This window comes from Martes martes (genome assembly GCF_963455335.1).
Source record: "Martes martes genome assembly, chromosome: 8".
Classification (NCBI taxonomy): Eukaryota; Metazoa; Chordata; class Mammalia; order Carnivora; family Mustelidae; genus Martes; species Martes martes.
The window spans coordinates 38,021,774-38,037,772 of record NC_137895.1 but is presented as its reverse complement, the minus strand read 5'-3'; the positions used below and the strand labels follow the sequence as shown (position 1 = coordinate 38,037,772).

Below are 15,999 nucleotides of genomic sequence, written 5' to 3'. Positions count from 1 at the left end.
ACAGCTCCAATATATGGTTGTTTTTATAAAAACAAGATATTCCCCCTTATATTTTCACCCACTGGGTTCAATTCTAAAATTGGCAAAGTTAGCCAACCTTATTTCGGTGACCCTACAGACACTTGAGGGTTTCCTCTAGTGTCCACAGTCTTGTGTTTTTTTCTTCTTCATGGGTCACTCCCAGGCCTGCCCTGTAGTCCCACTGGGACTCTGCTTCTGTGTTGCTCTATTCTTTCCCATTAACATAACTTGTTCTGTGTCCCGTTCCCTTGAAACCCTGTTAAGGGGGAAATTTTCATTCTAAATTCTTTATTGGTTGGTAATGACTCCGAAACTTCAATCATATATTGAGTCTTTTTGTGAAAGGAATACATAAAGAGAGAATTTGAGATTTTTTAATAGGGGAAATGAGGGAGTGTTTGTAGGAGTTAAAGCATCCTTTGAATTCCAGCCTATTTTTATGCAAGAACTTTAAATCCGTTTTGAAAAACCACACACGTTTTCTACTGTGGTGACATATTTTAGTCATTTTTCAAATGATTGATTCCCTTGAAAATATAATTCATCTCTAAAGATTTTGGTGAAATCTTGTGCTTACTAATTTTCATTACAGCCCAAACTCCATACTATGTTGAAGTTTTACTTTGATTTACAGAATGTTGCATATATGCATTTAAATTTAATCAATGTGCTAGTGATCATATGTTTTGTGATACTACAGAACAGGGCAAGGACAAATGGTTGTATCTCTTGTTTGTACCATTTTTATTCACTAATAAGTAGGTACAAAAGAATAACTCACATTCTCTAATGTTCAACCAGATATAGGGTGACAGTATAAGGTATGAATATGATTAGAAAGGAAAGTGACAGTTTTAGTAGGTGTAACTAAACCAAACAGATTTACATAAAAAAAGGAATATTCATGAACACCCAGTGCTCCCTTTAAATATTACAGGTTGTCAGGAAGCAGCTATAAGAAGATGATAATGTAGGGTGAGCAATAAAACTAAGGATTCTGAATATATATATCCTGCTATAATCAAGTGATGTTGTAATATAATAAATCTTACAACAAAGTCACTATGACCCATACGTAATGATATGCGTAATCATTACTGAGCTGCACGGGAAGCAGGCCCGGATGGAAAACATCTTAATGTAGATTAAGGCAGATTTCAGAATTGGAGTGGAAGGATATTGCTGCTCTTAGCCTTTAGGTAAATCTCCTTTGCTTGGAATTCCAGAAATAGATGGAAATAGAAAAACCATGATACCATAATGGCCCTTACTTTGCCATCCCCAAATTCAGGCAATCTTCCTTCAGAAAGAGTGAAAACTTCTCAGAAAGAAAGGTCGGGTGGATCAATTCCCTCCACCTCCCCAGTTTTGTTCCATGACAGCTCTATCTGAAAGTTCATGAACACTTGTTCCAGGAGCAAAAGACAGAGGCCATCTACAAATGGATTCCGGATTCCTATATGTCCCAGTGCTAGAGGAAAAAGGGAGGAGAACCATAATGGGAGGTAGGGAAGAAAACAGAATAACTAGTCTTCAGATGGAAAAGCAAAAGAACTCAAGTCTGGGAGAGGAAAAGGGAGAAATGATATACTATAAGTACATCTGAGGATATCCTTTAAGATTGGGAGACTCCAGGTCAGGGTCTGTAACTAGGTTAATTTAACTTTACCTCTCTGCCCTCAGCTGTCCTTAAGAATTACGCTCCCATAGCTAGGACTCACAGGGAGCTTGGAACAGTTTGATGATGGAAGAACTATGGGAGAGAGGTAGGGAGGGAAAAGATATGCTGCATCCCTGTAAACAACCACTAACTTTACAAATGAGTTTAGAAAGGTTTTCAAGAGAATTTACAATGAAAACATTATAATAGAACAAGAGAAAGGCACCACACCCTATGCCTGATATTACTTTAACCTGAGAGATTTTTACCGTAATTAGAAATTAAAGATTAAAGGCCATGATGCAAAGGAGCTGTAATAACATCAGAAACATCAGAGTTGTTCCCACGTTGATAGGATATTATAGTGCCAAAGGACATTTAGTCCCTGAGAAAGGGAAATGCAGATGACCGGGAGAAACATTTTATAAATTGATTCCTGTTAATTGTCCTCATCCTTGAAACACTTTCTTCTTCTGGCATCCAGAACATCATTCTCTCAATTTTCCATCTACAGCTCTGACTCTTTGGTCTCAGTGTCATTGGTTTTCTGTTTTCTCCTCCACCACCAAACACTTGAATTATCTAGAGCCCAATCCTTGAATTTACTCTTTCTTTCCGAATTCGTTTCCTTGATAATTTTATCTAACCGTGTGCTTTAACTGAGATCTATGTGATGATTACTTTCAAATTTATGTCTCCAGTTTGGATTTCTTCTTGAATTCCAAACTCAAATACCCAATAGCCTTCATAATATTCCCACTTGAATATCTAACAAGGATTTCAAGTTTAATGGTTCTGTAATGAATTCCTAATTTTCCCTTCAAACCGTATATCCCAGTCTTCCCAACCTTCCTTTAAAATTTTTACTGATTTTTATACCCAATATCCTGTCCATCAGCAAATTCTATTGACTCTGTCTTCAAAGCATATCCAGATCCTCTCACTTCTCACCATCCCTCCTGTTACCACCCTAACTAACCCCTTAGTTGTATCATTGCAATAACCTTCTAGCTATTCTCCTTTCACCTTTTAACCCATATACGCTGGTCTTTTCTCAGAAACCAGAGTAAAACTGTTAAACCATACACTCTATATGTTCAAAACCTTCCAACAGCTTTCTAGATCATCCTGAGTGAAAACCAAAGTCTTGTAATTACCTGCTAGGACCTAAAGCATCCTTATCCTCCCTCCTCTGTTCTTTCTTCTGTTATCTTCTATAACTGTCCCCTCCTCATTTACTCCACTCTAGCTATTTAGTGTTCATAGAATATTCTGGGCACATTTTTTTTTCTTTAATGTTGTTACACTTGACTTTCTACCAGGAACACTGGGCCCCAATTCCTGCAGAGCTTACTCCCTTACTTCTTTAAGTCTTTCCTTAGATGTCATCAGTGAGTCTTTTCTGAACATCAAATTTTCTGAAAACCCTCTCTCATAACACTTACCTCTTTTAAAGGTTCTATGTAATTTGCTTATTTAACAGACTTATTAATGGACTTAATGTCTATCTCCCCTAATATGTAATAAGTAGATAATATAAAACAAATATCAGTATATTTATTTGTATAAATATAGAGAATATAAAATAACTAAGAATGGGAATTTTAGTGCTTTTTGTCCGTGATGAATCCCCAGTTCCTAGGACAGTGCTTGGCACACAGTAGGAACTCATAAATATTATTTCAATGGAGAAATGTACATATTTTAATACTGTAAAGAAATTGACCAAAATGTTAATGGCACTTCACTCTGGATAGTGATATTGTGGGTGAATTCCACATTCTATTAGATATTTTACAATTAGTGTATTTTATCTATTGCTCAAAAACTAAAAAAATATATATATATAAATGTTGATTTAATATTGTAATTATATCCTTCTAGGGCTACTTATGTCCAAATGAATTTATTGCCACTCAAGGTCCATTACCAGGAACAGTTGGGGATTTTTGGAGAATGGTATGGGAAACCAGAGCGAAAACATTAGTAATGCTAACACAGTGTTTTGAAAAAGGGAGGGTAAGTTATTTGAAAATCTGTTCACAAGATGTTATTTTACAATTGTCTTAATATATGTGACAATTTCTGCTAATACTGTGAGTCATCAATAACCTGGACATCTATAAGGCTGTTTTAACTTAGTAGCAATAACTGTGATATATGGATCCATATAACAATGGTTCTTATGACTGGTGATTTTCTCTGAATGCAGATCAGATGCCATCAGTATTGGCCAGAGGACAACAAACCAGTTACCGTCTTTGGAGATATAGTGATTACAAAGCTAATGGAGGATGTACAAATAGATTGGACCATCAGGGATCTGAAAATTGAAAGGGTAAAACAAAGGGAGGGGAGGGGAACACAATAGTAGATATCAGTGCTCTGTCTAAAAGTAAAATTAATTTCTAGAACTGTCCCTTGCTACAATATCTCTATATTCAACAGTGCTTTCCTCTTATTTTCTAAACAGAAATTTTTGATAACTGACTTCAGTATCTAGGTCACTGTGTTTAATTCCAAATCTTATGGTTAAAGTTTTTATTAACCAATGAACATCAAATTCTTAGGTAGACAAGAGAAAAAAAAAAGAAGGAAATAATAGATCATTAGGTTTTTCTTTGATGAAGAAACAATAAAGTGAAAAATTTTTAATTCCTTAAAACAGGAATTCCCCTAATCAGTCATCTCTTCATTTTAATAATTTGATTTTCTATTTAATCCAGAACTGATACTGAAGATAGACTATGGGATCCCAACTTTCCCAGTTCCTATCAATGCCTATACAGACAGAAAACGGCACAAGGATCTTTATACTTTCTGACATTATCAGACACTCAATACTTGTGTTTTGAATAATAGGTGAATGTGTTTATTTAATTTTGGATCGAAATTATTTTAAAATCTCCTATTCTTGTGCTAATATTACACTACATTTGAATATAAACACTCTATTATCATCTGTTTGCAAGCTTTTTTACTCTTTCCATTCATACTGGAAGGCAACTTGCTTTATTGTAACAATCATAGAAGATCTGTCTTGCAGGAAATCATGAAAAACAGGTTCCTTTGTTTGGTAAATAGTCATTTTTAAAAGATCACCTTCAAAAGGTAGGATGTCAGCTGCCTTAAACCTTCATCATGGTACTTTAATAATCATGTCATGCTTCTTTAATCTGTCACGCTACCTAGCATGGAGATTGCATGACTGTTCGACAGTGTAACTTTACTGCTTGGCCTGAGCACGGGGTCCCTGAAAACAGTGCCCCTCTAGTTCACTTTGTAAAATTGGTTCGAGCAAGCAGAGCGCATGACACCACACCCATGATTGTTCACTGCAGGTAAGGAAGATACTTCCAGAACCTATATGAAACACTAGATATGGTCTTTAAAGTCAATGTGGTCCTTTTCTTTTCATGATACCGTTGATTATTTTCTGGCAGAATGTTAACGTAGCTTCATTCCAATTTCTAGTTTTCAGATGTTTTACTGGTCATAATGGATCTAATTTTAACTTTATAAAAGGTTAGATGGCAAAAACAAAATGAGTAGTGAAGGTGTCTAAAAGCAAGGGAAAGTATCTTACTGGTAAGGGAAACTTTTTGAACTCTTGACTGAATTATGCCTCTCAAAGGAAAGTCTTCAATTTTTTTTTTTTTTAAAGGAGCCCCTCATTGGTGTGTGTGTGTGTGTGTGTGTAGGATTTTAAGAATTTTACAGATAAACATCTGATCCTTTATTATGTCAATTGGCATTAGCCTACTACCATAATTTAAATTTTTTCATAAAAGAAAATTTTGGATTTGAGTTGTAAAGAATAAAAGAAAACAAAATTTAAAGATCAAATTAAGTGACCAACCCAAGTATGACAACAATTTTTACAAATTTTAGCTACACACATGTCTTCCTTTGACTAGATCTTTGGACATACTTAAGGGAATATAACTATAAATTGAAGTTTTTCTCCACTTTCTTTTAATTGGTATTTAACACTCTAAGAAATAGAACTCAAGATTGTTTAGAATTCAGAGTTTTTTCTGAACAGATGGATTTGATTGTTTTCTAACATAATAAACTTAAATAAGTCTCAACTTGAGTCTCTTCGATAATTGGTTTGTAAACTAGAGGAAAAGTAGGTAATAATACACTATTTTATGATTTAGCTTACAGGAGATATCTAGAATGGGTAAATTCATAGAGACAGAAAGTAGAATTGTGGTTACCAGGGACTCAAAGGAGAGAGAGAAGGATGGTTGTTATTTAATGGGTACATTGTCTATTTAGTTGTTTAATGAGAATGTCTATTTGGGATGATGAAAAAGTTCTAGAAATGGATGGTGGTGACAGTTGCACAGCATTGAGAATGTGCTTAACACCAACTGATGTGTGTACTTAGAAATCCTTAAAATGGTATTTTTATGTTATGTATCCTTTACTGCAATAAAAATTTAAGTAATAGTATCTTAGTGACATTAATAATTAATGCATTAATTATAATAATTCTAATAATTAATTGATAATTTTTCCAAAAGATATATACTATAATTAATGTGGTTAAAGATATAAGAAAATATCAATCCATCCAAATTTTTACTCTTATTTAGAGGAAAAAACTCACCATGTAGTTTAAATGATTATATATTTTCCAGGAATATTGTGGATTTTTTGAAATTATAAAGGTAATACATAAATGCTTAGATTCAATTATAAAATATCTAAATAATGCTTAGATTTAAAAAGCATATAGAACAAAAAGTTAAAGTGTCATTTTTACCCTCCCAATTCCATTTCTCCTTCTTATACGTAACATTTTCAATAGAATAATATATAGTGTAAATAGTGTAAGAGTTTTCTTCTAAAGTTGATGATTGCTTTTAAGCTGGGTCATTGATGATTAAAACCTTTAATGGACAGTAGCTGCCTTCAGCTTCTCTGTATCTTGTACATACAGGGCCACTAACAGGGAAGTCTGTTAGAAAAGGACCTAGTATCACCTTTGTAGCCTCAGAGTAGAGAGCAGAGAGTAGCTACACTGTAATAAACAGCAAAATGCATAGACTTGTCAAATCACTATGTTGTGCCTCTGAAACTACTGTCACACTGTGTGTCCACTATACTCCAATCCATAATCAGAGAGAGAGAATCTCCTTCTATGTGATTGAAATGGATAAGAGAGTTCAGAAAAAAAGCATGCTCATATTAATAATTCTCTTTTAGCATCATTTAAAACTATCTACTGAATTTTTATTCTAACTCCAACTTCTCACCTCAACTCAGACATACATTTAACTGCTAATTCGATGTGACAACCTAAATGACCACAAAACTCTGAAAATGTGATGTGTCTAAAACAGAATGCCTGATTCAGTCTCCAAACTCGCTCCTGCTTCTCATCCTGCTTCTTGGTAAAGGGCAGGCAGATCCCTTCTGTGTGGCGCCAAAACCGTGGAGTCATCCTTTACTCTGCTCTTCCCAAGTTCCACCTGCAGCCCTGCAGCACACACGCTGATGCCTCACCCCTCTCGCCTCCCCACTGCACTCTCCCCATCTGGGCTCCCAGCTCTTCTTCAAGCACATAGAACCCGTGCCGCTCAAATCTCTTTTCCCCCCACTCCCCTGGGCTACAGGCCTCCCCTCCCAAAGACCCAACTGTGGGCTCTCTTACGCAAGTTTCTTTTCAAATATTACATAATCAGAGATGCCTTCTCCTTAACCTGATTTATCTTTCTTCATAGCACTTTTTACTGCCAGGCACATTCTATGCATGCTTACTTAGCTATGCACTGCCCCTCTCTGTCCTCTAGAGAGTAGCCTACATAAGTTCAGGGACTCTGTGCTGTTGTTCACAGCTGTACCCCAGATGCCTAGGACAGGCTCTAACACTCAAGATATGTTGAATGATGTCATGACAGATCCCACTGTTCAACATATGTGTGCATGTGTTGCCATAATCGAATTTACGTTGAAATGCTCATTATTTCTTACATGGTTGAATCATGAGATATTGCTAAGATTCGACTATTTCTTACCTACAAAATGGCATTTTAATGTTGTTCAAAGTAACATTTATAAGACCAAGTGACCTGCCAAACGTCTTTTGTTGTTCTTTTTATATTTACTTCTTAGGGTTAACCATTTAAATACCAAGATTCTTGTCCTTCTAATGGGAATTTCTGCATAAATCTTGTCAAGTTTATCAATTCACAGTTTCTATGGAGCACATACTTGTCCCTGGGTATTAAACTAATTTTTTAAAAGGAAATAGCTTTGGGGCGCCTGGGTGGCTCAGTGGGTTAAGGCCTCTGCCTTCGGCTCGGGTCATGGTCCCAGGGTCCTAGGATCGAGCCCCGCATCGGGCTCTCTGCTCAGCGGGGAGCCTGCTTCCTCCTCTCTCTCTGCCTGCCTCTCTGCCTACTTGTGATCTCTCTCTGTGTCAAATAAATAAATAAAAATATTTAAAAAAATAAAATAAAATAAAAAAATAAAAGGAAATAGCTTTTCTATTTTACTATCTATAGGAAGTAAAAAAAAAAAAATCTAAGAAAAGAAAGTGAAAAGAACACACAAGAGATTACCAGTAAGATACAGAGAAATGGTATAGGGCTAAGTAGTAGGATGTTTTTAATGTTTAGCCTTTCTATTGGTAACCAAAAATATGTTCAATACAAAGTTTCTGGTGTTAAGAATTCTCAACAATTTTTTAAAAGACTTTATTTATTTATTTGAGAGAGAGAGAGTGAGCGAAGGAGAGCACTGGGGGGAGGGGCAAAAGGAGAGGGGCAAGCAGACTCCCTGCTGAGCAGAGAACCAGGACCCTGGGATCATGACCTTGAACCAAAAACAGACACTTAACTGACTGAGCCACCCAGGCACCCCAAGAATTTTCAACAATTTTTTTTAAAAACTCTTCTCTATACTTCTCCAACTATACCCTTTATAATATGAAAGAAGAGGAAAAGTTCAACTGGAAAAAACAACCAGACAAAACAAAACCTCAAACATGTGATAGAGTGCTAATGTTAATCATCTCGATCTATCTAGACAGTCTCAGTAACATACAAATCTAAAGACACTCCAAAAAAAGTTCCTCCAAGTAAGAAAAGGACCTGTGTAGAGTTTATTACTACCATAGTTCACAGTTCCCTTTCTTCATCACTATCAGCATGATGAACAATGTTTGTATAATCTTATTCCTCCCGCAGTGCTGGAGTTGGAAGAACTGGAGTTTTTATTGCTCTGGACCACTTGACACAACATATAAATGACCACGATTTTGTGGATATATATGGATTAGTAGCTGAACTGAGAAGTGAAAGAATGTGCATGGTACAGAACCTGGTAAGACAGTTAAACCGTGTTCAGTTAAGCTCTGCAATTTCTACAAGGGAGGATCTTAGTAGCAGCAGTCTGGTTGGGCATGGACTTGAAACTTTGTTTGCAAAGCAGATACTTTTTCTACGTAATAAACCCCCTAGAGCGGAAGAGGTTTAGGGAGGGTATCCCATGTGGGGCAGTCACCCCTCAGAGTTGTTACTGACTGCTTACCCTAGCTTGTTTATACTGATAGGCATAGGCATATAGAAAGCAATTCAAAAATTGATGTCCTTAAAAAAAAAAAAATTGATGTCCTTAGTATTTGGCAAATTTGGGAAGCTTAAGAAATGAATCAAATCATTTTCTTTTATAAACATGCTAAATGTTATATTTGGGAGAAGTTTAAAATATTGACTGTTATGGGGTTCTATATATTTCACGTGTCCATATTTATCCCTTTGTATGTTAGTACTCAAAGAGTTGTCATAGCATCTTATTAGCTAACTCCCTGGGAGTTTTTTGTTTCATTGTTTTGGTTTAAAGGCAAAAACATTTATAAAATATATAGATTTTTCTTCATTAAAAAAATCACATAGTATAATGGTAATGAGACAAAAATTACAGTGGGTGTCTAGAGTGTTCCACCTTCTATAATAACCCTTTACATGTATTATCTTATTTAATCCTTTATTTGTAAAGCAGTGTCAATAAAACTAATCAACAGACTAGGTATTATTGGGTTTGCTTTACAAATAGGGAAGCAGATATTCCATCCAAAGAATTTAAGGGATATTTCAAGATTATACAATTAATGTTTCAGAACCAGAATTCAAGCCAAAGTCTATCTATCTATTATATGTAAGATTTTTCTCTGTATATTTGGATTGATATTTCTGTACTCTTCAAATGGAAGTTTTCTCACAGTAAATATCTAAATCTGCTGTAACAGTATTTTCTGCAATACCTACTAGAAAACACATACACCATCACAGTTGTTAAAGGTGTGAGAAAACAGGTTCTTTGCTGAGTAAGTTTGAAAAGAAGTTAAGCTGATCTTAGAATTTCTTAAAGCCTCTATATGACTGTACATTGACAGTTACAGAGCCAGAGCCCTTATGAACATTATTTCCCAAAATTACATTATTGAGAAATCCTTGAACCTCTTTTGACCCCAGAACCTATAATGTCATGTAGGGGAACACTGATGTTCTTAGAAAGATGCTGCTCTAGACCAGAGACATTTAAACTTTGTGGATTGCACAGTCCTCTCAGAAAGAATGCTTGAGCATTCAATTCCAATAAATCTATATTTATTTTTAAATGTAGATTGAACAATTACATAAATTACAAAATGCATATATACAAAATGAGAAATCAAAGACATCAGATAAAAATCAAATAAGCAATATTTTGAAATCTTGCTAACTGTGATGCCTTCATATTATCATTAAGATAATGATCCTTAGCACGAGATAATTCTGTTTCAATAGTGATTTTAAATATATATTCTGAATTATTTATAATTTTTAAAAAAGTGGTCTAGATTTTTGTCAGATTTCCTTACATTGTTGTTTTTACCTCATAGAATGGCTATAAGTTTATTCTAGAAGCACAAAGAACATCAGCCCTGCCATTTCCTTGCCGTTCATCTGGGCTCACATGATAAATACTACTTTTAATCCATGGTCTCTTTGTAGGAATCTTTTTAAGCCACTGCAATTTTGTGATGATTAGGTAAAACTAGGTAATAGAATCCATATCCATTCCCCTGTATATTGAAGGGGAACAAAGGAGTGAAGTATCACTCTTCCCTTGGGATACTTCAGAAATGGAAGATAACTTGTGACCAGGGTTGACTTCCTGGGTGTACGGCCTGCACAATCTCACAGGGCCCCATACCCAAAAGGGCACTGCATCTGGCTTAGTGTTTGCTCTCACTGTCTTGAAGATCTTTAATAATTTTTGAGGGAGGACACTCTCATTTTCATTTTGCAGTGGACCCACAAATTAGGTAGCTTGTTCTCAATTATAGGGGTTCCAATATCAATCCAACTATTTATGAACCATTATTAAAACCAAAATTCTTTCTTATTTTTGTTAACAGTAAGAATAAGCAGAAAGCTAACCCAAATTCTTTCTTATTTGTGTTAACAGTAAGAATAAGCAGAAAGCTAATGTTTCTCCTTCCGTGTCCCTAGATTACACATGCGCACAGGTACTCAGTGTTCTTGACATTGACCAAGATTGGTTAGCTCTTTTGGATAGGATAGAGGGTGGGACAGATTGGGATCTTGTTTCCTTCTAGAAACTAGAGTCACTCTTCAGGGAATAAAAGTTGAAACTATTTTGCCAAGCTCTATAATTTCGTGGAACTGAACTCGGTAAACAGTGTGTTCAAGAATGCCTCTTAGTAATTTCACACAATTTAGTACACAATATATGCTCTCAACTTCCTACATTATGCTTGTCTAACCAGCCCGAGCAATGTGCTACACTTGGGTAGGGGAGGGAAAGAGCATGACTTTTGAAGTCAGAGAATGGAGTTACGATTCCAGCTCTGCTGCTGAATTAATTGCTGGCTCTGTGACTTGTTTAATTAGCCGCTTTGAGTTTTTTCTCTTTTGTAAAATCGCCATGTTATACTGCTCACATGCTTATGGTCAGTATTAAGTAAGAGAAAGTACTAAAGCACTAAACACACAGTCACTCCCCAGCGCGCAGTAACTATCTGACAGAATTCTGCTGGATTCCCTCCTCGCTGAAAAGCTGCTACTCGGAAGCTCTCTTTCACCTGACTTGCTTCCCAGAAGTTTTGCTTGTTACCATCTTTTCTCTTTGATGATAAAAAGGAAAATGACCACAGTCCTTGGCTCCAGCCCTTACAAACCAGGATTGCCTCGCACAAGAGTGGTTTCTTACTTTCCTCTGTTGCCCTTGGGAGTGATTGCCATTTGGATGAAGAAAGAGGTCTCAGCACATACTACAGTAGCCATGGGCAGGGGCGGGGTGGTGGGAACCTCAGAATATATTACCACTACTGCTCTGGGGGCATGGCCCAGACCCAGCAGAGACCGTGGAGCTCTTTCACTGTCTACCAAAAAGTAGTTCATAGCCGCCCCTAGAATGTTCTGAGAGAACAGTCCTCAGTGAGATAACATCCTAAGCTGCTATCAGACTCTCAAATAAGTCCTCTACTGAAACTGTCTTCATAAACTGTTGGTCATTGTTATGAATATCTATTTCTTCATGAATTACAAAATGCTCCCACAAACATCTCCTCAACAGAATGTCAGTTCTGGGAGGGCGGAATCCTGTCACATTCACTACTCCATTCCCATTACCTGTAATAGTACTTGGCATGTAGTAGTTATGTAACAAATGTTTGTTCGACTCAGTATCATTTAATTCTCACAACTAGCCAACCTTTACCATTTAAGGAAGGATTTCATTTGGAGAACATTTAGAAGTCATTAGGGATCAAATATCAAATAATAATCAAATAATAATTAATCTGGATGAGTCCCTTTCCTGCTCTGGTTTTCCTAGAAATTTACTAATGTGAAGTCTTAGGGTAGAAGGAAAAGAAAAAAAGATAATATACTTAGGCTGCCTAGTTTTTTGCCAGGCACTTTACATATAGTAAGTCCTTTAAATATCATAACATAGGTGTTATGATCCCCCAGATGAGGAAGCTAAACATCAGACAAGTTCTATTCTTCAGGTACCATGATTATCTAAGGCAGGAACTAGAATTGAGCTCTCCACTGCCTCCTTGGCAATAACACACCATGGCAAGAGGGATCTTGGAAAATACAGTCCTGCCCTTTGGAAATCAGCCTGGCCTGCTGGCAGAGTTTAAACCTATCATTCTTTCCACTGGAGAAAATGAGATCGGGACAGTCTGAAGCGTCACATATCAAATGTGACTTCAAATTCAAATGTGATTTTGTAAGAACTACCAAAACGCATCAATTCAAATGATTTTTGTTTTTAAAGAAATTATATTGGGTCCATATATTTCTGCCAAGGTTGTTACTCATCGTGTGACATGTATTTGAATACACTTTTTTTTAGAACTACCTTGAGAAGTACTTTACTAGCAATTTCAACGGGATTTTCATTACTGTATAACGACACCTCATTTCTTACCAAAATTGAATCATGTAACTTGATCGCCCACTCGCTGACAAAACTTAATCCCTAGTGACTTCTAAATGTTCTCCAAATGAAATCCTTCCTTAAATGGTAAAGGTTGGCTAGTTGTGAGAATTAAATGATACTGAGTCAACAAACATTTGTTACATAACTACTACATGCCAAGCACTATTACAGGTAATGGGAATGGAATAGTGAATGTGACAGGATTCCATCCTCCCAGAACTGGCATTCTGTTGAGGAGATGTTTGTGGAAGCATTTTGTAATTCATGAAGAAATAGATATTCGTAAAAATGACCAACAGTTTCTGAAGACAGTTTCAGTAGAGGCGTTCCAAAAAGGTTTTGAGATACAGTAAAAATGGATATGAACATAGAGTTCTGAAGATGGTCACCTTAGAGGACATCCTATTTAAATCGTCAATATACTTAGGTACATAAATAATAGGTAATATGTAGAGTATAAATATTGGATTATGTTCCTTTAACTTCAGTTATGTTTCCTTTGTAAAAAGGACGGTGGTTTTCTATGACTTAACCTTAAGAACTTTGGGAAAGTCCAAAGTCAGAAATGCTAACAGGTTATTGAGTTATACTGAAAAAACTGAAAGAACCTAGATGGTACTGAATTTAGCCTAAACATTCAGATGAAACGTTAGGAGTCCTTGTCTGGGGCATGGGTGTTTGGATATTTCAGTGATCAACTGCCTCATACTTAACAAATAAAGACCAGATACTTGACATTAAGTAGGCCAAATATCAGGTGATTAACAGAATTGTCAAACATATTTTAAATGTGCTGATGGTGTGTAAATGTGCTCACTCACAGACAGTGAAAGCAAATGAATCATCTGCATTCCAATAGCCATTCTAATCATTCTAACAAGAAAACTGTTTATAAGGAAAATTACTCATTTAGACCTAACAAGAAAAAGGAAATTCATAAACAGATTTAAATAACCTAATTTGCCACCTTTTTATAATCACAGCAAGCAAGAACAATTAGCATGGGGTTTAATGATAAGTATTAAAAAAAAAATAAAGCTACAAGAAGCCATAGGAATTTAGAAAACCTGGTTTGAAATGGTGCAAAATCATTTATATACATGGTAAATTCTGTGCTTCTCATTTAGCTATTTAACATTTTAAAATTCAGCCTTACTTTTCACTGTAACAGCATAGCTCCCCTTATAAGAAAAAATAATTTTTAAAAAATCCACCCCACCCATTTATTTAACCACTCTTTCTTTGGTGTCTAGGCACAGTATATCTTTTTATACCAGTGCATTCTGGATCTTTTATCAAGTAAAGGAAGTAATCAGCCCATCTGTTTTGTTAACTATTCAGCACTTCAGAAGATGGACTCTCTGGATGCCATGGAAGGTAAACAGAGGCAACATGTACCAATTTGCTAGTGTACCAGGAGCATAAATTTAATTAAATTTAATGTTTTAGATGAAAATGTTTTAGAAGCTTGGTTAGTGCATATAACAAATTTTTATTATTTCTCTCTAATTCAAGGTAGGGTAAGAGCCTCTGTATCTGTGCTCTATTTTTGCTATGAAACGTTTAAATGTTTTGAACTGGTAGTTTCAGTTCTCTCTTGTGACATGTTACTTTATGTTATAGGTGATGTTGAGCTTGAATGGGAAGAGACCACCATGTAAATATCCAGACCAAAGATTACAACTGGAAGACATTTTCAAATCCCAGGGGCCAAAATTTCCCCCTCACTCTTCTGAATTGAAATGTGCAACCTTAAAGAAATCTCTGTGTTTCTGTTACTGTGCCTTACTAAATGGATTGACATTTTAGGAATAATTCTAGGAAATAGATAATTCAGGGTAGTCATTTTTTTGTACAGAATAAATATACATTTAAAATGTTTAAGAGAAGAGATTACAGAGATTTTTCAAGTCTTCCGTATCTTTGGAATGAGCCAAATAGAAAATTATCATTATATTACCATGAGTGTTTCCACGTAAATTTTCCCCACATATTAGATTGAATCTTGAACAAAAGTTGTAAATGTTGATTTGGTCGTGTTATTTTGGCCTCCAAGGTGTTAACGTTCCTTGTGGATAACTTCCAGGACTGTCATAATGATCTGTACACTTCCATGTACACCCTTGTGTTTTGATTCCTCTGTTTTATGAGTGCTGAGATATCATCTCATGATCTCCAACAGCTGAACAGTAACCCCTTGACACTGCGGGGATTACTTAGCCTTTATACAACACACAGTAGCTCTTCAGGGACACTTAGGGATATTTAGTTGCATTGTGATCTTTAGCTGGAAAAACAAAAAGAAAAATGAAACAGTGTGATTGCTCATATAAAGCTACAGAGTACATTTGTACCTTTTTCAGGACAAGCTGTACCACTGTGCTGTAGCATTAAATACGTGGTTATCATAGTATTTGTCTATTAGATGTCTACTCGACCTAGTATTGCTGGTTTTGAAAGGTCTTTTCAGCAGAAATATATGATGTATGGCAAACTTGTAAACTAATGATGTGCTATTGTGGTGCCAATAGAAATTTCTGAATAGATTATATAAAAGGATCTTTTTTCATCTCCCAAGATTGATCATAGAGGAGTGTACTTTGTGGAAACTATAAACAAAGAAGTTAACCAGGTCGTAGCAAATTAGAGATTTTTTTTCTTAATATATTTCAATTTCCTTTTTGTTTGATAGTGACAATGTACTTAGTTTTGAACTACATGAAATTATTTCATCATAGATTTCAACTGAGGATCATAAAATGAAATAGTATCAATTATTATATTTCTTCTATAATAAGAATTATGGGGAGCCTGGGTGGCTCAGTGGGTTAAAGCCTCTGCCT

At 35.7% G+C, this 15,999-nt stretch overlaps 1 protein-coding gene across 1 annotated transcript in view; it reads left to right on the top strand.

Moving 5' to 3' along the window:
• The window catches only part of PTPRQ (protein tyrosine phosphatase receptor type Q), a gene marked incomplete at both ends in the record, with an annotated part of 196,344 nt that extends 181,527 nt beyond the window's left edge, over positions 1-14,817 (top strand). Inside the window, 6 exons of the mRNA XM_080811864.1 lie at positions 3,566-3,700; positions 3,894-4,019; positions 4,874-5,022; positions 8,884-9,019; positions 14,410-14,533; positions 14,780-14,817. Coding sequence (XP_080667990.1) covers positions 3,566-3,700; positions 3,894-4,019; positions 4,874-5,022; positions 8,884-9,019; positions 14,410-14,533; positions 14,780-14,817 — 708 coding nt within the window. The remainder of the gene's footprint in view (positions 1-3,565; positions 3,701-3,893; positions 4,020-4,873; positions 5,023-8,883; positions 9,020-14,409; positions 14,534-14,779) is intronic.
• Positions 14,818-15,999: the final 1,182 nt, after the last annotated feature.